Raw genomic sequence first — 24,854 nt, forward strand, 5'->3', positions numbered from 1 at the left:
ATAAATACACTCGACTTCATCCACTTGTGAGAAGACTATCGGAAACTTGTCTCCGGGGCAGGCAAAAAACCCAAGACCTCTACCCTAAGTGAGAATAAAACTTAGGTAAGCTTAGTAAACTTTGACAATCTTAGTATATTTTAGGATTAATTTAGACCAGTGAGTCTTTGAACCCTGATCAATGTCAGAAGTCCTTTTGCTCCTTCTGGCCCCGGAAGTAGTTGCTCGTGGTAGTGCAGTTGAGCATATATTGTTTGAGTCTGGTCGGTGTATGTTATCGCGAGCGGTCCAATCGAAGGCAGAATAGAGATGCAGAGTATGACCAAGCAGCTTGGAAATAGGTTGACGAATGGCCAAGAGCTCATGCTATGGTTCAACCAAGCACGATTGATAGGTTTGAACATCGCGGTAAGAGTGGAAAGTTGGGAATAAAATGGGCTGTCTTGCGACTCCGAGTAATAAGTAAATAAATATTATTCATGGTGACATAAATTCAACTTATGTTTGAACTACTATGACCCAGTACACACATGATCCGGTGTTATCTACAGAGCATTACACAGTTCGCCGCTACCCATGTTGAGAGAAGGGCCGGATGCAAACTCCAGGTCTCACTTCGATCCCCCTGTTTGTGCTCACTGACACTTTGGAAGGTTACTTAATCCCTTTGAGTCGTGAAGAGAAATGCCTGAGATGCGTATTGTCAAACCTATGCAGATCGGTCGTCGGTAGGGGGTATATACAGCGACATTGAGTGTGGTCGACAGCCGTCGTGAGTGGGGCTATTGCAGATCATAGTGCGAGCCTTCGCGTTAGGGCATGTCCCATTATGAACTCTGAGGTGCTCAATCTCTTGGGTGATTGGCGGTGCGCTTCATGCGATAGCCTGGACTACAGTTTGCCACTCTCTTGCTACAGCGTGGAGTTCTATCTACTCTCGGAAGCCGCACACAATGTGTGGGCTGGCAATCTCCCATGGCTTGACTTGACGACCAACTTGATCCTGGTCGGGGAGTTTTCAACTGGGAAGTTCGAGGACAAGGAAAGAACACATTCCGCTAGCTGTATCAGGGTGGACGAAGAACCAAGGCGCAACACCAAGTTGTGCGGGCTAGCTTTGTCTTGTTCAAAATGCACTTCAAGTAATTGTTCAAAGAAAAGCTTCAGTAGCCTCCTCCGTGCCTGTATTTCGATTCTATCAGAGCAGGGGGGGGAGGCTACGTTCAGTGATTGCGGTCGTTTCAATCTGTGAACATGCTGCGGCGGGCGGAACAAGCAGAGCCGCTTCCCTGTTTGCAGTTTAATAGATTGCCAGCATCTGTGTGACCACATGTCGGTAGTCCCCCCCTACGCGTGTGCCAAGTGGCTTGTAAGTCAGTACACTTGACTTGTGTCCCGTGCGCGATCTTGGGCTGTGTCGTAGAGTGTGCTTCGTTATGGGCTCATGGCCAATCGCTGAAGCTTGCCTCATCTCGTGGCTGATTTGGTTGCCAGGGCTTTACCGCTCCATCAGACCAATAGACGCTGCAACTCGGTCGTTGTCAATTTCCTTGATCAGATAATTCTCAGATAGAATGCCTGGAAGCCAAGGCTGACCGGCCAGCTTCTGAGCCCTCATCCAAAAGGTGCATGGTGCGACCTGGCAACCTCCTGCCCTCCCTCCGCCACTGGCAGCCTTCCAGCTTGTTCATCCTCCGAAGCAAAGCCCTAACCACTCGCTACACCTCGTTCTTCCCCGCACAAACCTCCTTCGTATCTCTTAATCTTTGAACGGGAGCCATCGTCCTCATTTATCACCATATCTTCACTCCACCAAGCCAGCTGTTCGCTGTGCACTCAGTATCATTTTCAACCCTCTCGATCACGCGTCGTCACTGCCTCAGTGCATGTGGGCTCTCGGCCGCTGACCTGAAGAGCAAGAACCACATCTCGCTCACAGTGAGGAGTCAGGCAATCTCCAGTATGTCCACCGACCCCCAGAATGGAGAAGCTTCAAGCTGACTGCAACCCAAGTACAAGCCGGCTGCCAAGGCCTCACTCTCCGCAAGCCTCCCCTCCCCTTTCATTTCCTCTCGATGCCCTTTGCACTTCACGCCTGTTACCGTGCGATCCATCATCAGATGTCCCAGCACTGAGCCCTGGCTATTGTGACCCTGCACCATGACAAGCCTCATTCAACTATCCCTGCTATGCCCTTCGCTTGCAAATGCCCACGCGAATCTCGCGACAAATGGATACCTGTGGGAATTCAGTTGTGGAGCGGACATGGGACAACACCTGCCATCAGGATCTTCTCAACCGGCGCGGCTTCCAGGCGGCCTACAACCGAGTGGCCATTCCGGAGCTCCTCGAGCGTCTCAAGCAGGAGAATCACTCTGGCTCCGAAACTCCAGAGATCCTGCCATCCAGCTGCTCTCGAGAAAGACAAGTGAAACAAGTGAGTTTGCCACTCTTCGATAATTAGCAACATCCTGACCTTTTCTTGTAGCAACGACATCCTCTTCACCAACCTCCGGTGCGAGATCATGAATACCATCGCCATGAACATAATCATTTCTACCCCCCGTTGCTCAGGTTTCAGCTCTAGCCAGTGGCCAGTCATCCACAGTGCCCATTTGATTGCTCTACCGGCCAGCAGTTTGGGCTCCCTCCTGTGGCTTCAAACAGCCTTGTTGCACAGAGGGATGTTGGGTTCGGCAACCCCAACGGCTTTGGTCGCTTCGACCCTCGCCGAATTGCGGGCGGTCTCAGCCTTGGTAGCTTCATGATCAAGTCTCCAGCCCTCTTGACAGACAGACAGGCTTGATCCAGGTAGGGCACTGGAGGCAGGAATCAGCTGTCACGTCCATCAACTCAAAATAACACTCTCAAAAACACACTTCAGGCAGCATACCAACTACCCACACAATAGCCCTGTCTCGGGATCAGGGTGAATTGGGGGTGGTTATGAATAGGGGCCCGCATCGAGCGTGGAATCGATGTTGGGCCGAATCGAGCGAGGCATCTAACGCTGCCTGCGGGCGAAAGGGTGTTCTCAAAGCTGGGGTAGGTTGGGTGATGAGAACTCGGCGTCGGATCAATCCATTTGTATTCTCAGGCTGTTTACAGCGAGATTACCAAGATGAAAGGCCAGGCCACCGAGTACATGACGAGCGTGGTGATTATAAGCTCTAAGCCACAGGTCTCAGCTGCAAATAACACATCTAGCTCACAATGATGAGTACATGACGAGTCCGTTCCCATGCATGGAGCCTTTTGTGATGCAATCCAGAGAAACAAGTAAGCGTGATGTTTCTACAAGTGATACGATGTTTCTGGCAGATACGCAGAGAAAGAAAAGCGCGTAGTATCCCTGTGAGCCATGGAGATTGAGGCCTCTTGTGAGTTTGGCTGTCGGATGCTTGCTAGGATTTGGGAGCCTGGGGCGTGGCATGAATCACTCTCATCTCCTTACCGTCAAGATTCACCTTCCGCTTAAACTCCATTTCCAGCAGACGTTCCACTGAATAACTGTAAGCACAATCTAATTTCGCCTAAAAGGCTGTTTCATCTCACTGACACATGGTGACAACGGTAGTTAAAGCCAATACATTTCTTTCCTCACTTATATTTGCACAACAATCCGTCCCTTGAACGCCGCATCCTCATAAATCTCAACAATATCAGGAATCTTCTCAAACGGCAACACTGTCAAATGCGACCTCACGCCCGCCTCCTCCACGACCTTCATCATCCTCTCCGTCGCCGCTCTCCCCGCCACGTAACTCCCCTTTATCGTCAACTCTCGAAACACAATCGGCGCCGCGTCGAACTGCCATGGATTCTGAGGAAGACCCAGTATTCCCAGCGTGCCTTTGATCCTCAGGATACTGAGCGCCCAGCCATTCGCTTCTAACGATGGGGTGCAGACAACCGCTGCTGCGACGCCCTCGCCGTTTGTGAAGTCATAGATGGCTTTTGATGCCGCTGCGATGTCGGAAGAATCCACAACAAGGTCAGGCTTCAGTGCTGAGTTCTCCACGTCTGATGCTAACTGTCGACCAGCTTCTCTGCTATCCACCGCAACGACCTTGAACCCTAGCGCTTTTGCGAACTGCACACCCAAGTGCCCGAGTCCACCAATACCCACGATCGCTATTGTCTCCCCTCTGCTCACTCCCGCTGTGGCGCCCTCAAGACTTCCCCATACTGTCGCTCCCGCACAAGTGAGCGGCGCAGCTTGCTCAAACGAGATCGAGTCCGGCAGTTTCACGGTTGTCTCCGGGTCAGCAGACGCATACTCCGCAAACCCTCCATCGTGCAAGAAGCCAGCTGTTTCTCGGTTATCACAGAATCTGGGATCAAGCTCTTCGCCTCTCCTTTGCGTCAAGCGACATCCTACACATGAGCTGCAAGCATGCTTGAAGTTGAGGACGCCAACACGATCGCCGACTTTGAGATCGCCTTGGTAGTTGCTACCCAATTTGGCAACAACTCCAGCTATCTCATGAGATGGTATGAGGCCGATTGGCGCTGGTCTCTCGAACTCGCCTTGCAATGCTTGCAGGTCTGAGTGGCAAAATCCAGCAGCGTGAACCCGCACGAGAATGTCTGTGTCTCGGATGGAGGGCAGTGGACGCTCCCCAAAGGCATACGGTTTGTTATACTGGGAATTGTCAGCGCTCATTCATTCCGAATAATTCTGTGTAGTCATGCTCACCTCCGCGATATACGCCGCTCTCATTCGAGATGGCAATGCAGTGTTGGACGCCATCGCGATTGCTTCTCTTCGTTTCACAAAGTTCCCCGGTGTCAATCTCGAAAATCAACAACAAGCCTCTCTACTGTTACAAATCCGCAGAACCGATTGCCGTGTTATCTCCCGGCCTGGGCTCTGTCGCCACCCTACGTTATCCGTCATGTCATGGTGTTGGAGTACCCCAACAGGGATCTTGGGGTAAGTCTCCAGCCATGGTCAAGGTACTCCAACAGCTTGAGTGGACCACGAAACGGGTTGAGATTAAGAACAATATCCTGAGAAATGGCGGGGTTACTTTATCTATGTTGATAAACTGATAAGTTTACCTCTAGGTTGTGATTGTCTTGGCTAGTACGTTTCAACACCTCACGCCATTCCGCCTCGATCGACGCCGCAACCATGTCTGTTTTCTTCAAAGAGATTCTACCGTATGTTGACTCTTGAGCCGAATCATCACAGGGCATGAACAAAAACTAATAACTGTTTGCAGTGGTAACCCTGTTCAAGCAGGCGACGTCGAGGCCCTACTCGACCCCATCAATCTCACCATCCGCCCCGAAGAATCATCAGAATACCAACTCCTCCTCGCAGCTGTTCATGACTGCGCAGAACGTGTCTCCAATCTCCCCGACTATCAGCCCGTCCCGGATATCGAAAGATTCCCCCGTCAAAACATCCATCTTCCCGAAGAACACGAGCAAAGCTATGGTCATGCCTGGGCGCATCGTTTCATCATCGAAGGCGACAAGTCTTCGCGCTCTGCATTGGCGGGGAGGTCGGTTTGTCTGAAAGACTGTATCGCTGTAGCTGGTGTGCCGCAGTTCTTTGGAAGCGATGCGTTTCCCGCTTGGACACCGTCAACTGATGCCACTGTTGTCACGAGAGTCCTTGAAGCAGGGGCTGTGATTACGGGAACAGCGACATGTGAAAACTTCTGCAACTCGACATCATCTTTCACAAGCGCCCAAGGAACGATCGATAATCCGCGCAAAGAGGGATATTCCGCTGGTGGTAGTACCTCTGGAGGCGCAGCCCTTGTCACGGGCGGTCTGGCCGATATAGCAATTGGTACAGATCAAGGAGGCAGTATCCGTGTACCAGCCTCACTATGCGGTTGCGTCGGGTTCAAGCCAACGCATGGACTTGTCCCATATACAGGTATCACGAGTGGCGATCAGATTGATGATCATGCCGGACCCCTCGCCCGGACAGTTGACGAAGTTGCTGCTTGCTTGGACGTCATTGCAGGATACGACGGCATTGACGACCGATCACTTGGTGCACCATCAGCAGGATCTTTCGACTTCTTGGGCTCATTGGCCGGTGCATCCGTCAAGAACCTCCGAATCGGCGTTCTGAAAGAAGGCTACAACAATGATCTGGTACAGCCAGGTGTAAAGCAAACCTTTTTCGACACAATAAACCGACTCAAATCTCTCGGTGCTACTGTCGAAGAGGTTTCGATTCCCCTTCATAAAGAAGGCCCTTCAATATGGACCATCCAGCAACGCATATCCGGCTCGACAGGCATCCTGGGCCAAGCTAATGGCCGCCGAGGTCTTTACCTGACAGAGTTCGAGCAAGCCCGTCTTCCATGGACATCTTCTGAATTTGAGAAGCTCTTTCCTTCCACCAAGAACACTGTCATCAACGGCATCTATCTTTCACGCAATTTCCCCGGTCTCTATGCAAAGACAGTCAACATCGGTCGGCAAATACGCGATGCATACGAAGCAAAGTTCAAAGAATACGACGTCATCATCATGCCAACAACACCCTTCGTCGCACCGCGTCATGGCTCACGAGAGTCTGTGCTCAAGTCATTCGAGCCGAGCATCGGGATGACGAATAACACTGCCATCTTCAACGTCACGGGTAATCCCGCTCTGTCGCTTCCTGTTGGTTGGTCAAAGGCTGTTGATGATGAGAGTGTTTTGTTGCCAGTTGGATTACAGATCGTTGGTGGCCTCTGGCAAGAGAAAAAGGTTCTGAACGTTGCGAAAGCGCTAGAGAGTAGTTTTGACTGGGAGCAGGAGGGAAAGTCTACAGTTGAAGAGACGGAGGATGTGCTGAACGAGGTCCGACGCGTCAGAGAATCTTCACATCTGTAGAGGCCGGTGTTTGGCGCCTTTAGAAGGAGCATCACTATATTGTTATGCAGATTACCATTGATCATTTGCCGCGCGTGCTTGTTGAACGCTTTACATGACAAGTTACGGGATTTCGCCTAGACCTTCAGAATCTCATCTCGTCTTAGTCTAAAGCTGCTAATATCTCTTCGTAATTTTCTCTAGCTTTTGCAATATCGTCGAAACCTCTACGTACCCATCCCCGATCAAGTTGGCCGTTCTCCGGGATGATATGTGATTAACGCGATACCGTGTTATTTCTGCCCTATTCTGTTAGTTGATTATCTGCCCGCGATGACACCCCAAAGATAACGCTATCAGACGCTACTCCAAGCCTGCCCCACCCACGACTCCATGATAAACGATGCACTACCCCATTCGCCCCCTCCGTCACGATTCCACTCCAACTCTTGGAGTCATTGCTGCAGAATGGGTGATAACATCGGCACATACGACACTCCAAACAAGCGACAAAGAGTGGGTTACAATGGGGCTGGAGTCAATCTACGCATGTGTCCACATTGCGGGCGCACCTTCAAACGAACGGAGCATCTCGAGAGGCACGTCAGAACACGTGAGTCTTGTGATCTGATTGAAGATAGGGTAGCTGATTTGATGTAGATACCAAAGAGAAGCCGTTTTTGTGCCATTGCGGGGCGTCATTTGCAAGACGCGACCTGCTCACGCGTCATCAAAGGCTAGCCGAGCATGAGGGCGACGTCCCATCGCCTGAACCTGCCCAAGGTAATGTGACTGTCGTACAACAAGGGAATGATAGCATCGGTGATCCAGACTTGGCTGCGGCTGTGTCACTCTCCGGCCTAAGTGTTGACCCATGGTTCTGTGCAAGAACACAGCAGCCGATGCAGCTTCCTGTTGCTGTTCCTCAGACAGTGAATGAACAAGTGCAACATCAACCGAGTGCAGACGATGGTCAATTCGTTCCCAACTTTCTGTCACCACAGATGCTTGACAGCGGTCAGTACTCTCAGTCCCATCTATTTCTCGATCAACACAGCTGACTTAGAAAAGGCGTCGACTTTGACACCCACTTTCGCGAGTTCACCAGTTTCCTCGACGGCGTTGGACTCTCGGCTGAGTGGAGCCCTTTCTTCGGCGACCCTGACAGGCATGAGGAACCCATCGATCCCGGGCTTACGCAAGACGATAACGAAGAGACCTCTCCCCGGCAAGGAGCCCCAACCCGAGCTGGGACGCCTTTCAGCTCATGGCTTCCTTCTGCACCTACGGGTAATCGGATATCCAACTATGTCTCTGACACCGACAGTAAGTCTTGGCTTCAGACCTTGATCGACGTGATCACTCACACGGACAGATCCAAGGGCTATTGACCCTGAAACACGACCGTTCAAAGTCACCGAAGAGCAAAGATTGAAACTCAAAACATCTATCCTTGACCACTCGCATCTCCTGGACCCAGCCTTTTGTGTCCCATCGAGACACGCTCTCACGCGTTATGTGACCTCTTTCTTCGGCGGCTTTCATACCCATATGCCGTTCATTCACATACCGACATGGCAGATCAACGATCACTCACCTGAGTTGATCTTCGGCATCGCCGCCATCGGAGCGCAGTACTGTTTCGAGTCGAGAGCCTCAGAGAGATTGTTCTTCGCTGGAAAGGCTCTACTGATGGAGAGACTGAGAAGGGACGCACACTCATTTGGTGTGTCCTCAGTTCCTATACCGCATGCCGTGCCACATAATGGTCGTCGGAGCGATGCTGGCAACGATGCAGCGGTCGAAACTATCAGAGCTTTGATCACGCTCATGGGCTTCGCAACATGGGAACCCAAAGCATCAATGGTCCAGGAGTCCTTCGCATTGCAGGGCATTCTCACTCAGGTCCTTCGAAACTCTGGCCTTGAGGACGTCGATGAGCCCGCATCGCCAACACCATCAGATCAACCAAGCGACGGCAACTCACTCTGGCACGAATGGAAGACGTGGATTAAGCAAGAGTCGAACAGGCGCTCAAAGCTCATCGGCTTTTCCTTCCTTCATACCCACAGTATCGCTTACAACGTCTATCCAACACTCCGTAGTAACGAGATTGGTCTGCGACTACCATGCTCTACAAAGGAGTGGAAAGCGCCAACTCCAGCCTTGTGGCGTACTGCAACAAAAGAGATCCAAGAGCCACAGTTGTTCTTCCGAGAAGCGTTGTCATTGCTGCTTAAGAACAAGAATGACACAGCGCCACTATTGCCAATTCCTACGCCACTAGGCAATTATGTCCTGCTCCATGGCCTACTTCAGAGAATACACATCGTACGAGATCTGAGCCTTCCGGTGACCAGCAGCTCGGCTGTCCTTCCGAGCGAAGAGGTTGAGAAACTCGAACGAGGTTTGCGCTCGTGGACTTCGTGCTGGCAACAAGCCCCAGAGTCAACCCTCGACCCGAACAACGAGAACGGACCGATCCCTTTTACTTCCAGCTCCCTTCTGTCATTAGCATATGTGCGCATATATCTGCACTTGGGTCCATACAGACAACTCGAGACACGGGATCCGCAGCGTATCGCCAATGCCATCGCAGGCAGCCCCGATATCGAGAGGAGTGACGGCGTGATTGCCGCACTCCTCTACTCGGCTCACATGATTGGAATCCCGGTCCGCTTAGGCGTTGACCGTGTTGCAAGAAGTCAAGCCTTCTTCTGGAGTGTGAGGCACTCGCTCTCTGGTCTGGACTGCGCTGTACTATTGAGCAAATGGCTGTCAAAACTTGGGGAAACACTTGCCGAGCGCCCGCTGAGTGGTAAGTCTGCTTTTGATTGAAAGCCCCAATACTTGGTCCTAACAGATATCTCAGATAGCGAAGACAGGATCTTGCACTGGGTCAGATGCATCGTCGAGGAGGCATACACGGTCGTCGACTTTGATCAAGGCGCTGACACGGATAACCCAACTCTTCTGGACTTCCGAGATCCAAGCAACCTATGCCTGGCAGTTTTGAAGATATGGGCACATTTCTTCAAGAGTAACACCCAATGGCCTTTCATCAACATCATAGGTGTTGGGTTGGAAAAGTATCGGGAAATACTTATTCACAAGAACATCGGCTGATGTCTTCACCTGACAACATAGGCTCTTGAAACGCTTTATTCATGGCTACCAATAATACCCTACTTCTGTTCCTGAGCCTTGGGCATAACAGCTCCCTTTGGGGGCTTATTCTTCTTCTTGAACTCATCACACATCTGCTCCATCGTTACCCACTCAACACCTTCATGCTTGTTGATGTACTCAATCAACCTGTCTACTGTCAGCTTAAACTTCACCTGGAAGACTTTGTCGTTTACCTCTCGTGCATCAGCAGAGCATGTGGCCGACCGGAAACATCCGGATGAACTGTAAGAGGAAACACGCAGATCTCATCGGGATCATCGGCGTATTCGCGGTAGAAGTAGTCAAAGTGATCTCGCCACAGATCTTCAACATCTCGAGAGTTGACCCAGCCGTGGCTGTTGGGGGCGTCTTTGATGAACATCATGGGAGGAAGGCTATCAAAGTGTCAGGGTCAGTCACAGCCGCATTCTAAAATACGAGATAAACATACTGTGATAAACGTTAGCTGTTAAATCTCGTATTAATTACTGGAAAGACTCACCTCATCCAAATACCAGTTTGCTGGAATCTCAACAAGTCCTGTATCCTGCCCCTTTACCAATGGCTTCATCCAAGTCTCAGCCTTTTGCTTATAGTCGATCTTGGTCCAGCTATCATTAGTGCGTAGCCAGTACATATGGCAATCGTCATGAGACATTGAGTGATCATACTCGATGCCATAGCTCAGCATCAGATCGACGCCCTCTTTACTAGTCTCCCACCAAGGGGCGACGCTTCCGCGAGGAGGCTTGCCGCAGAACTCTGTAAGCATCTTGTGAGTCTTTTCCAAGACATCACGTTGTTGCTCTAGTGTCATGTCGGAAGGATTCTCATGAGAGTAACCTATCGGATCGCCGTTAGTTGCAGGGGTTAATGCTAGATAGTCACATCACGAACCATGGAGCCCTATTTCATGCCCGGCATCACGGACCATTGCGCATTCTTCGGGGAAAGTCTCGAGACTGTGCCCGGGGATGAACCATGTCGCCTTGATGTTGTACTTGTCGAACAGCTTCAACATTCGGCGAGTTCCATGTGTTCCTGCGAACAAGCCACGGGAGATATCGCTGGGTGAGTCTTCACCTCCATAGGAGCCGAGCCATCCAGCGACGGCGTCAACATCAACACCGTACGAGCATAGAATACGCTTAGGCATGGTGGTGTTTGTTCTGGTGACAATGGAAAGGAGTGGGGATTAGTTCAGGACTGGAACACGGTATGCAGTGCAATAGTGATGTGAAAAACCTCTAGGAAGTCAAGGGTTCAGATAGCTGTGGCTAGAAATACGTCAAGATTCTAGAATCTGGACCCTCAAGAATCACGCATGCGGCAGTCTCCCCCGCGTCTCCAACCCAAAGATTCGCAAATACCGATAACTAATAGAGGGGTAATGACGCTTATCAGCCACTACTCTATCATGGGGTATCATTCACCCCAGAACTAATCTCACGCTAGTCTCCAACTCCAACGCTATGCTCCAACTCTCTTATCACTCTACGAGTCAGGATCTTCCCCAGAGTTTTACGGGGGTTGTTTTTACCCCAGACCTTATCATTGGACTTTGATGAAGCATCCACAAGGAGATATTGCTGGGTTCTTGATAAAGTTGAGCTTGGCGAGGACTGCCGGTGTTGATCGACAAGTGATAATAGACAGGTCGATCCCACCGTTTTTGAGTCCTGCATCATCAATCTTATTTCTTCATCAATCTCTTATGAACATTACTTCGACCAATATGAGTTCTTCTGAAGGAGAGAAAGGCGAGAAGCAGTCTGGTGGTATGCTCAGCAATGGAAGCATTGAGCTTGGAAGACAGGAGGGAGTTGATGATGGAGAGGTCTTTCAGAAAATTCCTGGAAAGGTTGACTTCCGCACTGTCGGGTGGATTCAGGCCTCTGTCATCTTTCTGAAGGGTAAGTGGTTGTAACATGTCTTTGAATCTCAAGCTAACTCTTCAAGTCATTTTCGCAACTGGCGTCCTCACAATCCCGAGTGCCATGTTCGTCCTTGGTGCTCTCCCTGGCGCCATTAATGTCCTTGGGTGGCAAGGTCTCAACACCTACTGTGCCATTGTCCAAGGAAACTTCCGAAACAGACATGCTGGCTGCCACAGTATCGCCGATATGGCGAATGTAGTTGGCGGCACTTGGCTAAAGGGTAAGAAAGCCTGACTGTATTATATGCACAAAGACTAATAGTCACCGTTTCAGAGGTCGTTGGAGTTTTGTTCCTCGTCACATATGCGATTGTGGGCGCGTCAGGAATCTTCGGTACCTCTGTTGCGCTTAACGTTCTTAGCAACCATGCTATCTGTACCAATTGGTTCATGTTAGTGGCGACCATTGCTGTTCTTATTCTTGCTAGTGTCCGCAAGTTTGAGAACATTGCTTGGCTCACCTGGGCTGGTTTTTTGACAGTTTACGTCGCTGTTTTCATCGTCGTGTAAGTTTCTCACATCCCTTATTCTTTTTTTTCCCCTCTGACATTTCTTAGCGTCGGCGTTACAACCCTCGATCGACCTGCTGCTGCTCCTCAAACCGGAGACTACGACTTCGGCTACCATGTTATCGGCCATCCCACTTTTGTTGCGGCCATCACGTCAGTCTCTACAATCTTCTGCAGTGGTGCTGGAACTTCCGCCTTCCTGCCAGTCATCTCTGAGATGCGCCGACCTCGAGACTACAACAAGGCCGTCTACCTCTGCATGGGTATCGTCACTGCTTCATACCTCACTTTCTCGCTTGTCGTCTACAAGTATTGCGGTCAATGGGTTGCTTCGCCATCTCTAGGAAGTGCAGGCCCAACCATCAAGAAGGTCGCTTATGGTATTGGCCTCACTGGTCTCCTTGTCAGTGCCTGTCTGTATGTCCACGTCGCAGCTAAGTACCTCTTCGTTCGACTCCTTCGACACTCAGAGCACTTCCAGAAGAACACCGTGGTCCACTGGGCAGTTTGGCTGGGATGCACTACTGCCATGTCGGCTGTTTCGTTCCTCCTCGCTTCTGGAATCCCCATCTTCAACTACCTCCTGGCTCTCGCAGGAAGTCTAACCTTTTCACCTCTCGCACTCGGTCTGCCTGGATATCTTTGGGTGTACGATCACCAGCACTATCGAAAGGGAAAGATGTGGCAGGTTATTGTTTACTATCTGAACTGGTTGATGATTGCGCTTTCTGTGTTCTTGACTATTGGTGGAACTTATGGTGTTATTCAAAACATCATCGATGCTTATTCACAGGGACTTATTGGAGGAGCCTTCAGTTGTGAGAACAATGATAGGTAGATTCTTATGACTCAAGCCTAGTATACAGTTTTAAATTCAAGCTTATTTAGTCCATTGCCCCCTTTTCCATGGCAGAAGTATTTCAATATTGCTGTAATAGAGCAAACGGTGATTACAGATGCCTTTCAGGCAATCCGCCTATCGCACCAAGCGTGGCAATACACAAGATAACAGGAGGGCAGGGGAGAAGCCGCTGGAGATGGTCTGATCTAATGTTCGTTAGGCCCCAGATGCATTCGGTAGTCTTGGTGTAGAGGCGGCAGGTTCTTTATATTAGTCAGTAAAGTATTACTCTCGGTAGGGGCCTGACTTCTGAGCTAACTATTGGAGCCTATCTTCCGTCTAATATGGAACTTTCAGGCTTCGCGGTCTCTCAAAGACATGCCAAATGATATCATACTCTGTTCGTTTATCCAATATGTAACAGCCATCGTGTGTGAAGCATCCAGTGTGATAGCACGTGCATTTATGCTGTTGAATCCCAAAACCTCTTATTTCATAAATCATGTATCTAGTTCCTCCAACGCCAAACTCTATTGTGAAGATCATAATCCCAAATTCCGACTCGTTGCGCTTTGTTCGCTCGCGCTGCAAGCGTCTGGATTCGCCAGTTCGTGGGAAACGCGTATATGAGTTACCAACTCGATCTCGTCATCTCTAACGCCCCATTTCGCATACGACGATGGCGGGGCTTGTCCTTTATGTGTGCCTGTCTTGGATGTTTGTCCTACTCCGATCCGTGTGTGGTTGCCGTAGCCGCTGAGCTGGTGTGAAGACGAGCGATTTGTAGACTTTTTCGACCGTACGATGAATGTTCGAAGGCCCGGGAGACAAACGACTATAACGGCGGTACTCATTTCGGCGAGAGATAAGGTATCTATGCACTAGGTCAGCTTGTGCATGTGAAAGAGGGCTTTGGTGTCAGAACGTACTGCCGGCTTCGTCTTCGAGCTCAAAATCGGTCACATTGTACGCGATGAATCGGGAAAGGCTGACTATCAATGTGATGGTTCCCAAGGAAAAGACGCCAATGAGACCAATCTTTTGTTCTTTTCGCAATCTCAAGTGCTTCAGCAGGAAGAATGGATAGATAAATACTGAGCCCATCTTAGAAACGTAAAAGTAAACGAGGCATTCGAAACATACTTAGCAAATCCGTCGAAAAGTTGAGAGCCCACTGAATACAGAAGGAAGGATATGAGTTCCACGCTGACTTTAGCTGATTCTCGATAGACCTGATGATGCCAGTCAGTTCATGAGCTTTGGCAAGACTACAATTGGACTAACCAATTATCGGAGAAGGGCAGGCATATGAGAGTGTTCGTAAGAACCGATGCAAGCAGAGCGCAACCGAGATAAATCGAGATTCCGAGTAATGCTCTTCTCAAGGTTTCCAGAACCCTGGGAATTAAAGTCCAGTAGAAGAGAACAATGGATATCTTGGGAAAGTAAATCCCAGTATCAAAGAAGTACTCAGCTACCAGTACAGTCTATAAGAAAGTTTATCAGCATCATGATTTCCCATTCACAGCCGCTGTGTCGTCATACTTTTAAGTACTCAACCGAGTTAACTACGAGTTCTGCTCCGACCGCGGGGTTATCGATGAGGATTTGGAGCGCGAGTGTTGAGCAGATGAACCATCCTAAGCTGAAGACCCATCCTAGCCATGCAAAGATATCGGACAGGTTGAGTAAGTTCTGCTTAAGGAGGTAATGCGCCCAGGTTCGTAGAACAAGGACAGCTAATGCCAAAACAAGCAGTACTGCTTGTATAGCCTACGCAAGTTCAATTAGTACCAAGGAATGTGAACCCAAGTAATCTGAGTAGTATGTGTTCGACAAACTTACAATAGAAGTATTGATATTCATTGATGCTTGGCTGGCGGCCACAGCCTCGGTTCTACCGCCGAACAGAGATGCGACAGGAAGGGGACATGGGTAAATGAAGAAGGAAAATTCCGCTGGCGGACGGCAGCACATTTAGCTTTTAACGTTTCACTGAAACCAACCACTAGACTTTAGAGTTTAAAGCTTGGCTTAGCTAGAACTCGGCACTATTCTCGATGGGGTTGTACATGTCTGAGCGCTTTGATGGCGTGGCACATGCTTGCTCGGAGTGATCCGATAACAGCATTCGACAAGTCCCTCCTCTGAAATAGACCTCGGCTGCATACCTGCCAAAGTATTGTACCGCAACAGAAGATAAATATGGTAATTGGTACCTATAGCTTTGACAAGAGCCTTGAAAGGAGTCTGTCCGTAAAGATGTACAACATATCGATAGCCATTGCATACCAAAACGTCAAGTCCGAGTGGGACCATAGATTTCGGCCCGCCTGCTGATCCTGACGGATCGACTTGGCGCCAATGCCAGGAAGATGAACATGGATTCTTGAAACAGCATGTACAATTTGTGGTGAGAAGAACTGCAAGTGTGGCGCGCTTGAACTGCTGTGCATAACTGGCTGGAACAACAGTACGACACGGCATTGATCAGCGCATTACATGCCTACTGTACCTCCTCTGCAAATCCGGACGTGGCTTGGATTGTGTGTGGACGTACAGGTGAAGGAGGCAATCAATTCAAGGACGCCGTAATCTCAATGTGGTTAGGTTGCGCTTGATAAGCTCCGTGTCCCCCTATCTCGCAAGCCATCATCTCTTTTCAGCTAGAAGCACCAACCAACCACCTTCTGAGATAGGCAACAGGTTCCAGTGGTTGACGGACGCACATGCAACCATAAACTTGCGCTACCAAAATTTTTATAGCGCCAGGGGCAAAAGCTCCTGAGACATGACTCGGGGCAATAAATGTCTTAGGTCAACATCAGGAGGGCCAATTCCGCGGCTTTGCCAATTGAAAGTGTCTATCAGAAGGGCAATTTGCGGCTGAGACATGTGGCTGAAAGTTTCTATCGCTCGCTCGTGACAACTTCGTTGAATTTGGAGGACGGTGACGATGAATCCATTATACGCGGTCGTCACAAGAGAACAAGTGATAGTTATACCTCCACTCTTTCAAACTTGTATAGACCAAACTTTCTGCTTCCAGCCCCTCCAAAGCTGTCAACTATGCACTCTTGCTTTCCAAGTCCGTCACTATGAAGCAATCACCAAGATATGCGCTACGCATGATGACCCCGTCAATGATATCGTCACAGTCGACAATCCGTAGTGGCATTTTTCCGTGAGATCGTAACAATTGGGTTGTATTTCGACAAATCTAAGTATCTCGCTTTACACTTGTTGTGTTTAAACCTCCTCCCCAGCCTTGATCTTCTCATACGCTCGTTTCACCTCAGGCAACGCCTGGACACGATCCAACCACGCCTTCACCTTTGGATAATCATTCAAACTCAAACCAGCATACTCATACTGTCTCATCCAAGGCTCAAAGTGAAAGTCAACGACATTCGGCCTATCCCCGGCCAAGATCCAGTCTCCACCGTGTTTCTTCAGCTGCTCCTCCAAAACTCCAAAGCATCGATAGGCCTGGGCTTGATATCTCTCATATGCATTCTCATTCTTGACGTTGTTATAATGACGAAACCAATTACACTGACCTACTGGGTGTTAGTTTCGACGTGTTGCCTAGATATACCTCGTAGAGAGATAGTAGTGAGGGTTCTTGGAAAGTTAGCTTACCTAGGAATGGCCCGAGAGTGCTAACAAGGAAGCTGGTCCACGCGTCGACATCAGCCCGTCCTTGCTCACCAGCTTCCTGTCGTACACCAAACTTGTTCTCGGTATCATAGACGCGGAGGATGTAGTTCATGCATGCAAGAGATTCCCAGCTGGTTACATTCGTATTGGGATCTTCCAAAGCTGGAACGCGGCCATTGGGGTTGATCTTGAGGAAGCGTTCACCCTTGACACCATTGGGTGCATCTCCAAACTGCCAGAGCTTGACGGCGTATGGGATGTTGAGAGCCTCAAGGAGAATGGCCACCTTGAAAGGGTTGGGGCCGGTGGTATGGGCGTGTAGGATGAGGGGCTTGATAGAAGACATGTTGAATATTGGATGTTTTGAGATTTGAGACTCTGTAACTTTCTTATATAGAGCGGTTCGTTGATATGGCTGCTGATTGCCAGGGTGCTGGGTACAAACTTATATACTTGTTGAAGAGAACATGAAGTCTAGAAGCTACTGCTGGTGGAGATGATTTGAAATCACGTCTCAAACTACGTTATGAGGTTTCACTGGTGCTATCCTGACCCATCTCGTCAATGCCGACGAAGAATTGGTAACGATGATTGGTGTACTGCAACATCATGACATAGGTAGTGGAGATGAATGGGGTCGCTACGACCAAAATAGAGTTGGAGGCCAATACATAAGGTATCTACTTTCGGTCTGCAAACCATTACTTCATGAAATGCCCAGTAACTCAAAGACATTGTCAAAGCTAACATGAATTGCCCCAAAAAGCTGGTCGGACCAGAGCGACAAAGGACAAAAAGATGGTACATGTGGAATCTAACCACTGAAGTTGGACGAACAGGGAATCGAACCCTGGACCACTCCCAGATTATTCTGATGAATCATGCTAAGGGAGTATTATACCACTAAACCATTCGCCCGAACGATTTCTGATTGGTTGAGGGATTGCTTCACTGTTGCAGAATATGATTGAACCTCAAACAGTTCATTGAAAGAGAATTCTATTACAGCGACAGCTACAACTAATTAATGACATATCCACCATCAACCATCATCGCAGATCCCTGCACAAAGCTAGCCTTACTACTGGCAAGAAACAATATGCAATCAGCCACTTCCTGCGGGCTACCCATTCGTCCCATCGGAGCGATGTTGATTGCGGGACTCAAGACATCAGCTTGAGGTCGGGTCATCGCTGTGTCAATGAGACCAGGACAAACGGCGTTGACACGAATCAGATCTTTGGAGTACTACACAAGTCAGTAACTTTACCAAATATTATGACGGCGAGGAACATACATCAATAGCATCGCATCTTGTCATGCTAATTACGGCTGCTTTACTACCGCAGTAGGCCGCTGTCATTGACGAGTATTAGCACAAAACTCCGACATGAGCTAATATATTCTCACTTACGTGCTGCTGGCCGACCAACCACTCCCAATTGTGAGGCGATATTGACAATGCTTCCTCGAACACCAGGTCTTCCATCATGCGTAGGGAGAGGGTCTTGCTTGAGCATACATTTAATAGCAGCGCGAGAGGATAGCCAACATCCGCGGTAGTTGACATTATTGATCATATCGAATTCCTCAACGGAAGACTCATGAGACCTCTTGTTGTTGCTCAACACGCCTATAATACGATCAGTCGTTAACAAGCCACTCTTCAGTATCAACACAACTCTTACCAGCACCATTGACAACATAGTCTACTCTGCCGAATGCTTTGATAGTTTCACTATATAGGTTCTCAATGTCTTCCTCTTTGGAGATATCTGTTGGTACAGCGAGGACCTGGACATCCCGGAAGGTCTCTTTAATGGCCAATTCTGTGTCGTCGAGTTTTTTTGCATCACGGTCAACTATAACAATTTTCTTACATCCTTCTCGTGCAAAGGATAAAGCTGTCTCGCGTCCGATACCTTACAACGAGTTAGCTGAATACGACAAAGGTTACAGGGCCCTTACCCGAGGCAGCCCCAGTCACGAGTGCAACGCCGTTGAAGATCGACATATTTGTTAGTCAACTTTGAGAGTTCGTTAATAGCAGGTTTGAAAAGCTCTAGATTGGACTTGGGGGGACTCTGAACGTGGCGATACCGGCGTAGTTCTTATCTCATAGTTACAGAGTAACGTACGTGCTGTGATGCCGCTGACGCTAAGCTCCAACGTTATCGTTATCGGTGTTATCTTATCTCTAGAGTGGAGTTACTCCAACCTGTGGGGTGAGTTGGAGTCGCCCTCCAAGACCCTCCATCAATCGCCCCAGTGCAGGGTAGGGGCATTGTCATGAGCATGTTCGGTTTTAACACGCTTTACATCAATCATCAGAATCTGTCAACTCAATGGGTTTCTCACGTATTATTCTCTGAAGTCTGATTCTCGAAATAGTTGTATTAACTAGGCGAGTTGGACTTTGGCTGGAAAGATAAGTGATCGGAAGGAAAAATATATCACGCTGACTGAGAATTTTTACAAACAACTTAACGGTGCACTGCCCGTTGGTTTAAAAAGACCTCAATTAACTACTTTTATATAGATAACTCTTATGCGTATAATTCTTGTGTAAAACTCAATTCTACAAGAGAGTCCATCGACGAATGGTAGCGATATTATGTCGTTTTGCAGTCTCGTCTGACACTCAGACTTGCTTCTCAGTTCATGTACAAGAAAACTCAGAGATGCTCAGGCGAGCGACAAGATCAGCCTCATCTAAAGATCATATCCTGATGTCAATCGCTTATCAAAGACCGTTATCTGACAGCTCGGTAAAGAGATATTGACGGGTCCCGTGTCACACCACTGCACAGTCATTTTGACAGGAGACTCCACCGTAGCCAAGACGCAGTAAGGCGGAAACGAGCCATATCCCCATTTTCGCCTGCGAGATCGGCTTCATCACGGAATTCAATTTCGAGAATCGTGCCTAATTTTATGGCTGTACATATCTAGAATTTCAGGAGTCTCCTTGGGATACGCGGCGTGTAACTCGTTAAGATGGAGCTTTACCCGTCAATTAACGCGACGCGTAGCGAATTAGTGCGCAAACAACAGGGCGCCCAAAGGATTAAGAGACAAACATTGTGCCAAGCCATCTTGACAAGTCCATCATCTGAAGAGAGCGAATTAGAAGCATGGCATTCCCACCTGATTCGCATCCACAAACTGCCGTCTTCCTTCTTCTACGCCCGACTCACTTCGATCGGCTCCGACATAGCGCACGATCGGCTCCAGGCCCCACTAGCCATTTCCTGTCTCTCTTGAATCCGGGGAAAGGTCCAAAGGAGGCCAAAACAAGTAAGATCATCCATTCCCCCGCATTTGGAGTCTCAAAGCTGTTACATTAAGAAAAGAAGACGAATTAAAACGATGTATTTTGATGCATGAAGAGTGAGATTTGAACTTGCGGCTGCATTACGGAACTCGTGATGCGGATCCCCCATGTCGGATGGTGGGGCAGTGAACTGACTTGATCGTACGTGAACTTAAACCTGGGAGTTATATAAAGAGGCTGCTGATCGCCGTCTCTTGACGAAAGGAAAAGAGAAATTTAGAGATTATGAAACTACCAGTAACTTCATTGACAAAACTTTTTAACCAACGATTCCGTGGGCCTGTATCCAGGAACATCAATCGGTCTTTCTACGCTACGATGAGAGCTGCGAGGTATTACGGTATCAAGGACATTCGTGTCGAGCAGGTCCCTGAGCCTTCAGTGCAGCCCGGACAAGTCAAGGTCAGTACCTCTCACTAAGACACGCTCAGATGTAGATGCTAATAGAAACAGGTTGCTCCTAAATTTGTTGGAATCTGCGGCACAGGCAAGGAGAGCAGTCTGAAGACCAGCCAAATGCTAACAGATACCAGATCTGCACGAATATCTTGGAGGACCAAACTTTTGCCCAACCAAGCCTCACCCTCTCACATCAGAAAGTATTCCTGTAACACTTGGCCACGAATTCTCAGGAATCATCTCCGAAGTTGGCCCCGGCGTAACCGGCTTCGAAGTAGGTCAGCCCTGCGCAGTTCAGCCAACCCTCTTCTGCGGCCACTGCGCTGCATGCCACACCAGCGCCGAGAACGTCTGCCATACCGGTGGTTTCCTCGGTCTCTCTGGCGGTGGCGGCGGTCTTTCCGAGTCAGTCTGTGTGAACGCGACGCACGTCTTTGCGCTGCCAAAAGACCTGCCCCTCGAGATCGGAGCACTTGTCGAGCCGCTTTCTGTAGCGTGGCATGCTATGTCTGCGGCGCCGGAAATCAACGAGAAGTCCAAGGTTACAATTTTGGGCGGTGGGCCGATTGGTTTGGCGATGATTTTGTGCTTGAAGGCCAAGGGCGTTAGTGAGATTATTGTTTCCGAAGTTGCCGCCTCGAGACAGGAGTTCGCGAGGCAGTTTGGTGCCACCAAGGTTGTGAACCCGATCAAAGAGGACCTCAACGAGGTCGTTCTTGGCTTGACTGGTGGTTTGGGTGCTGATGTTGTTTTCGATTGCGCCGGTGTACCAGCGAGGTGAGTTTTCTTCCACCAGACTCTGTGAAGACACTGACAGTGAATAGTGTCAAGGGTGCTTGTGAAGTCGTCAGAACAAGAGGCACTGTAGTAAACATCGCAATCTGGGAGAAGGAGATACCTTTCAACCCTAATTGGCTGACCTTCAAGGAGAGTGCCTACAAATCTGTCTTGGGATACCAACGGGAAGACTTCCAAGCGGTCATCGATAACCTCGCTTCTGGTGCAATTAAGCCTAGCCAGATGATCACCAGAAAGATCAAGATGGAGAATATTGTCGAGGATGGTATCAATGCGTTGATCACCGATAAAGACAACCAAGTCAAGATCCTGGTGGATATCAATGACAAATAATTGAAATCAGGTGCAATAACCCACAAGGAGTTAGGGGAGTTTGAGCTTGTTGTGCAATAGCAAGTAGCCTTGAATGATAGTTTTTTATTTGAAGCAACATCCTGTATTCTTTTCCCAGGTCCCTACTGCCGCACCTCCGTCCACGGCGGAATGAAGTAATAACATACGCCATGGATGATGCAAGCAATTCCATCAGCAACCCAGTGTATCCAATGCCAGCTAGGAAATCGGCTCCCGACAAAAGCGCCCATACATCTCGCAGGGTTCAACCCTGCACCTCCGTATCCATATCGCGCGAAAGCACTAGCAAAGCTCATAGTGCCAACACTCAATCCTACCATGAAAGGTCCCAGCGCTGGACCAATGATCTTCGCTTGTCGTGGGTCCAGGCCAACACCAAAAGCAAGGAACAAGAGAAGGGTAGCTGACACTAGCTCCACGACAAATATCTCCTTTGGCGGGACGATATCCGTAAACAGCCAGCAACCGCCAACTTTGAAGTCTCGGCCTCCCCAGCTTGCTCTGACTAATAAGCCTGCCAGGGCGGCGCCGCCGATCTGAGCTGCGACGTAGAGTATCAGACGCGGTAACGAGCAAAGGCGAGCGCAGAAAGTGGCGAAGGTGATCAGAGGATTGAAATGAGCACCGGAAATTGCTCCAAAAGACGTAATGAAGAGCGTTATGAAGATTAGGTTGGTCATACCGCCAACGAGAGGCCCGAGGAAAGCAGCATTGTCAAAGCTCCCGAAACGTTGTGTTGGAGCAGCGGGCGCTATGTCTGGCGAGATATTGACCCATATCGTGATATACACAAATAGCAAAGTGCCTGTCGCCGGTTAAGTACTGATATCTCGGGACTGAAAGGTGAAGTTACCGATGCCTTCAATAAGCGCCGCTTTCCATAAATCCAGATTCTTGATGGGACGCACGTCCATCAACTCCCAGAAAGACATGTGCGGCGTGGCATCCGGTGCATGATGCAGTAAATGGTCGTCTTCCGATGTTCCTCCTTCGACAACGTACGCCTGATTGGCACCGAGTCTTCCAGCGAAGGGTTGACTGTAGCTTTGGTAATGAGGACCCGAAGGCTCTGAGCTGGGCCTGGCTTCGACATCTCCGCTGTCGCGAGCCTTTCGGCGATTCGTCGCTGTCATGATTGCAATGATTCGTGAGAATGTGATTATGCTGGGTTTACAGTGAATGAGTCTAGGGATATTTCAAAGTAGACATTGTCGTCCGGTAATATATGGCAATAGCGGCCGCTCCTTGTAAGTGAGAGCGAGGTTTCACCGATAGTACATTGTAATGAGTTTTGAGATCTTACGAGAGCCGCTAGTAGCGTCTTACACATACTGACAATTGCTGACTAACGCTTACAGAATGGAGACTCAACAAGGTTTAAGTGAATACCAGTGGAAATCAACAGGTCAGTGAGAAATAATGGATATTCTGAATGCCGACCTTTCCGGAGATTATCTTTGCGACGGAAATTGCCATAACTAAACCCAAATTCCGAGTTACAACTATGTTGTTCTCCAGACATGCAGATCAGTATTACAATTTTGGGAGTTTCGGCCCTTGCAATAACCATTTAATTCCCTCCACTGTATCATTTGTTCTCTTTTCAACCTGTTTGGTCAATTGAGGGAAGAATTCCCAGAAGTGATGCGGTAGACCAGGATACAGATCTAGTCGCGTAGGGATGTTATCATGCTGAAGAATCCGCTCGTAAATGATACTCTCGTCCCTCAAACCATCAAGCCCGCAGACTTGAAAGTATGTTGGAGGAATTCCTGAGTGTCCTGATGGATGGACAGCAGGCACTGCGATCGGCGAGTTTGGATCTGGCTTGTATGCAGCTGTAAATGTCTTAGCTTCTCCCCAACACAATATCGTAGGTTTTCTTACCAACGAATGCGCGAGCCAGTTCTTCGGGAGGTATAGTTACGTGTTTGTTCTGCTCGTGACTGACGTAGTCGTCTTTGTACTTTTCGGGAACGAATGGTGGAGGAAGAAGAGGTCCGACGCCGAGAAACTGCCCAGTGACCTTGGCGGGAGATCCGAGGTCGCGGTTTAGATACACCACACCATTAGCGATGTTTGCTCCTGCTGAGGTGCCTCCGATGATTAGACCTGCTGAAGGGGATGCGGAAGGGTGAAGTTGTGTTGGATTTTGAGCGATCTACACAAGGTCAGTCTCGTGACGAACCACTGCTGGCACGAAAGAATCACATACCCATTGCAAAGCGTCAACTCCATCATGAATGGCCTGAGGGAACGGATATTCCGGAGCAAGACGGTAGTCAAGGCAGACAATTATAATACCAGCTTTGAGCGCCAAGATCCTGTTGGACTCCATATCATCATGGCGCGTGCCTAGGCAGAAGCCTCCGCCATGGAAGAATAAAAAGATAGGAAGCTCATCTCCTGAGACGACATCTGATGGAGAATAAACATAGGCAAGAATACTGCTGCCGTCACGAACAGGTATCTCAATATCTCGCTCGGTCAGGTTCGGAGGGGGGCCTCCTAGTGCGTCTCGTGCCTCATTTTTGTGCTTATTAGATGTAGCTCGAAGAGTTGGTATATCGACATTGGTCGGAAGCGGCGGAGGGCTGCTGGACTTTAAGATCTGTTCGTGGTCATTTTTAGTGCTGTTCTTGTCGGACTGTTGGTGGGGAAGGGCACATACTTGGAGAAAGTCGGGATCCGGTTGAGCGCTGGCGAGGATTTCCGAACTAGGAGCCATTCTGAACAGTCTAAGGGACGTGTTAGAATCGAATCGGACATGTTGGGCAATAGTCGTATGGGGAAATAAATACAGCTTTGAGGAATCGTGGCAAATGTTAATCAATGTTGTGTCTAGTTTAACCAAAGCCTGTCTCGCCCTGCACCAGCTCGGGCAAACTCCACAAGAAGTCGAGAGCGTCTACATCCAGTCCAAGGCCAATCTGATCACAACGATCGGTAGATTGAGCTTCGGGTGCCCACATTCCCCCGCAAACGACAAACCTGGGGAGCCGTTGATGCGACCTGGTTTCTCCAAAC

The 24,854-nt window shown here is 49.2% G+C and overlaps 13 protein-coding genes and 1 non-coding gene across 18 annotated transcripts; 5 read left to right on the top strand and 9 right to left on the bottom strand.

The window, feature by feature from the left end:
* Positions 1-1,565: 1,565 nt before the first annotated feature.
* On the bottom strand, positions 1,566-1,691 carry FOXG_20677 (uncharacterized protein; the record flags this gene model as incomplete). Its single annotated transcript, XM_018400970.1, has 1 exon — positions 1,566-1,691. The coding sequence occupies one exon, from the start codon at positions 1,689-1,691 to the stop codon at positions 1,566-1,568; it is 126 nt and encodes a 41-aa protein (XP_018250592.1).
* A 515-nt stretch (positions 1,692-2,206) lies between these two features.
* FOXG_20678 (uncharacterized protein) lies at positions 2,207-2,975 on the top strand (the record flags this gene model as incomplete). The annotated part of the gene is made up of 3 exons (XM_018400971.1): positions 2,207-2,437; positions 2,489-2,515; positions 2,609-2,975. 3 exons carry the CDS (start codon positions 2,207-2,209, stop codon positions 2,804-2,806), a joined length of 456 nt encoding a protein of 151 aa, XP_018250593.1. The 3' UTR covers positions 2,807-2,975.
* Positions 2,976-3,549: 574 nt separating this feature from the next.
* Positions 3,550-4,854, bottom strand: FOXG_12128 (uncharacterized protein). Its single transcript, XM_018391857.1, has 2 exons — positions 4,700-4,854; positions 3,550-4,645 (listed from the first exon to the last, which is right to left on the bottom strand). Exons 1-2 carry the CDS (start codon positions 4,751-4,753, stop codon positions 3,605-3,607), a joined length of 1,095 nt encoding a protein of 364 aa, XP_018250594.1. The 5' UTR covers positions 4,754-4,854; the 3' UTR covers positions 3,550-3,604.
* A 227-nt stretch (positions 4,855-5,081) lies between these two features.
* FOXG_12129 (amidase) lies at positions 5,082-6,909 on the top strand. The gene is made up of 2 exons (XM_018391858.1): positions 5,082-5,166; positions 5,229-6,909. Exons 1-2 carry the CDS (start codon positions 5,138-5,140, stop codon positions 6,847-6,849), a joined length of 1,650 nt encoding a protein of 549 aa, XP_018250595.1. The 5' UTR covers positions 5,082-5,137; the 3' UTR covers positions 6,850-6,909.
* A 372-nt stretch (positions 6,910-7,281) lies between these two features.
* FOXG_12130 (uncharacterized protein) lies at positions 7,282-10,667 on the top strand. Of its 2 annotated transcripts, XM_018391859.1 has the most exons (5): positions 7,282-7,441; positions 7,489-7,845; positions 7,900-8,154; positions 8,204-9,646; positions 9,701-10,667. In XM_018391859.1, exons 1-5 carry the CDS (start codon positions 7,297-7,299, stop codon positions 9,952-9,954), a joined length of 2,454 nt encoding a protein of 817 aa, XP_018250596.1. In that variant the 5' UTR covers positions 7,282-7,296; the 3' UTR covers positions 9,955-10,667. The 2 variants fall into 2 exon arrangements, with proteins under 2 accessions (XP_018250596.1, XP_018250597.1); XM_018391860.1 differs by having other exon boundaries at positions 7,282-7,845; positions 9,701-10,646.
* Positions 9,973-11,348, bottom strand: FOXG_12131 (uncharacterized protein). The gene is made up of 4 exons (XM_018391861.1): positions 10,894-11,348; positions 10,512-10,839; positions 10,191-10,391; positions 9,973-10,143 (listed from the first exon to the last, which is right to left on the bottom strand). Exons 1-4 carry the CDS (start codon positions 11,150-11,152, stop codon positions 10,014-10,016), a joined length of 918 nt encoding a protein of 305 aa, XP_018250598.1. The 5' UTR covers positions 11,153-11,348; the 3' UTR covers positions 9,973-10,013.
* Positions 11,349-11,552: 204 nt separating this feature from the next.
* On the top strand, positions 11,553-13,354 carry FOXG_12132 (uncharacterized protein). The gene is made up of 4 exons (XM_018391862.1): positions 11,553-11,909; positions 11,956-12,153; positions 12,207-12,438; positions 12,490-13,354. The coding sequence occupies exons 1-4, from the start codon at positions 11,561-11,563 to the stop codon at positions 13,277-13,279; spliced, it is 1,569 nt and encodes a 522-aa protein (XP_018250599.1). The 5' UTR covers positions 11,553-11,560; the 3' UTR covers positions 13,280-13,354.
* A 32-nt stretch (positions 13,355-13,386) lies between these two features.
* Positions 13,387-15,224, bottom strand: FOXG_20679 (uncharacterized protein). Of its 2 annotated transcripts, XM_018400973.1 has the most exons (7): positions 15,128-15,210; positions 14,828-15,055; positions 14,567-14,769; positions 14,426-14,514; positions 14,212-14,376; positions 13,602-14,156; positions 13,471-13,545 (listed from the first exon to the last, which is right to left on the bottom strand). In XM_018400973.1, the coding sequence occupies exons 1-6, from the start codon at positions 15,146-15,148 to the stop codon at positions 13,825-13,827; spliced, it is 1,038 nt and encodes a 345-aa protein (XP_018250601.1). In that variant the 5' UTR covers positions 15,149-15,210; the 3' UTR covers positions 13,471-13,545; positions 13,602-13,824. The 2 variants fall into 2 exon arrangements, with proteins under 2 accessions (XP_018250600.1, XP_018250601.1); XM_018400972.1 differs by having other exon boundaries at positions 13,387-14,156; positions 15,128-15,224.
* Positions 15,225-16,474: 1,250 nt separating this feature from the next.
* FOXG_12133 (uncharacterized protein) lies at positions 16,475-17,348 on the bottom strand. Its single transcript, XM_018391863.1, has 2 exons — positions 16,925-17,348; positions 16,475-16,842 (listed from the first exon to the last, which is right to left on the bottom strand). Exons 1-2 carry the CDS (start codon positions 17,286-17,288, stop codon positions 16,532-16,534), a joined length of 675 nt encoding a protein of 224 aa, XP_018250602.1. The 5' UTR covers positions 17,289-17,348; the 3' UTR covers positions 16,475-16,531.
* Positions 17,349-17,770: 422 nt separating this feature from the next.
* On the bottom strand, positions 17,771-17,860 carry FOXG_20680. The gene has a single exon. It is a non-coding gene; the product is annotated as a tRNA-Ala (tRNA).
* A 64-nt stretch (positions 17,861-17,924) lies between these two features.
* On the bottom strand, positions 17,925-19,055 carry FOXG_12134 (3-oxoacyl-[acyl-carrier protein] reductase). The gene is made up of 5 exons (XM_018391864.1): positions 18,911-19,055; positions 18,631-18,864; positions 18,357-18,575; positions 18,240-18,298; positions 17,925-18,190 (listed from the first exon to the last, which is right to left on the bottom strand). Exons 1-5 carry the CDS (start codon positions 18,954-18,956, stop codon positions 17,963-17,965), a joined length of 786 nt encoding a protein of 261 aa, XP_018250603.1. The 5' UTR covers positions 18,957-19,055; the 3' UTR covers positions 17,925-17,962.
* A 1,111-nt stretch (positions 19,056-20,166) lies between these two features.
* Positions 20,167-23,041, top strand: FOXG_12135 (uncharacterized protein). 3 transcript variants are annotated; one of them, XM_018391866.1, is made up of 6 exons: positions 20,167-20,239; positions 20,299-20,417; positions 20,481-20,678; positions 20,730-20,763; positions 20,810-21,452; positions 21,500-21,946. In XM_018391866.1, the coding sequence occupies exons 3-6, from the start codon at positions 20,502-20,504 to the stop codon at positions 21,804-21,806; spliced, it is 1,161 nt and encodes a 386-aa protein (XP_018250605.1). In that variant the 5' UTR covers positions 20,167-20,239; positions 20,299-20,417; positions 20,481-20,501; the 3' UTR covers positions 21,807-21,946. The 3 variants fall into 3 exon arrangements, with proteins under 3 accessions (XP_018250605.1, XP_018250604.1, XP_018250606.1); XM_018391865.1 differs by lacking the exons at positions 20,167-20,239; positions 20,299-20,417 and having other exon boundaries at positions 20,429-20,678; positions 21,500-23,041; XM_018391867.1 differs by lacking the exons at positions 20,167-20,239; positions 20,299-20,417 and having other exon boundaries at positions 20,429-20,678; positions 20,810-23,041.
* Positions 21,875-23,097, bottom strand: FOXG_12136 (uncharacterized protein). The gene is made up of 2 exons (XM_018391868.1): positions 22,681-23,097; positions 21,875-22,632 (listed from the first exon to the last, which is right to left on the bottom strand). The coding sequence occupies exons 1-2, from the start codon at positions 22,958-22,960 to the stop codon at positions 21,929-21,931; spliced, it is 984 nt and encodes a 327-aa protein (XP_018250607.1). The 5' UTR covers positions 22,961-23,097; the 3' UTR covers positions 21,875-21,928.
* Positions 23,098-23,238: 141 nt separating this feature from the next.
* Positions 23,239-24,642, bottom strand: FOXG_12137 (uncharacterized protein). The gene is made up of 4 exons (XM_018391869.1): positions 24,499-24,642; positions 24,043-24,438; positions 23,715-23,988; positions 23,239-23,665 (listed from the first exon to the last, which is right to left on the bottom strand). The coding sequence occupies exons 1-4, from the start codon at positions 24,553-24,555 to the stop codon at positions 23,361-23,363; spliced, it is 1,032 nt and encodes a 343-aa protein (XP_018250608.1). The 5' UTR covers positions 24,556-24,642; the 3' UTR covers positions 23,239-23,360.
* Positions 24,643-24,854: the final 212 nt, after the last annotated feature.

This window comes from Fusarium oxysporum, chromosome 13 (assembly GCF_000149955.1).
Source record: "Fusarium oxysporum f. sp. lycopersici 4287 chromosome 13, whole genome shotgun sequence".
In the NCBI taxonomy this organism is placed as follows: Eukaryota; Fungi; Ascomycota; class Sordariomycetes; order Hypocreales; family Nectriaceae; genus Fusarium; species Fusarium oxysporum.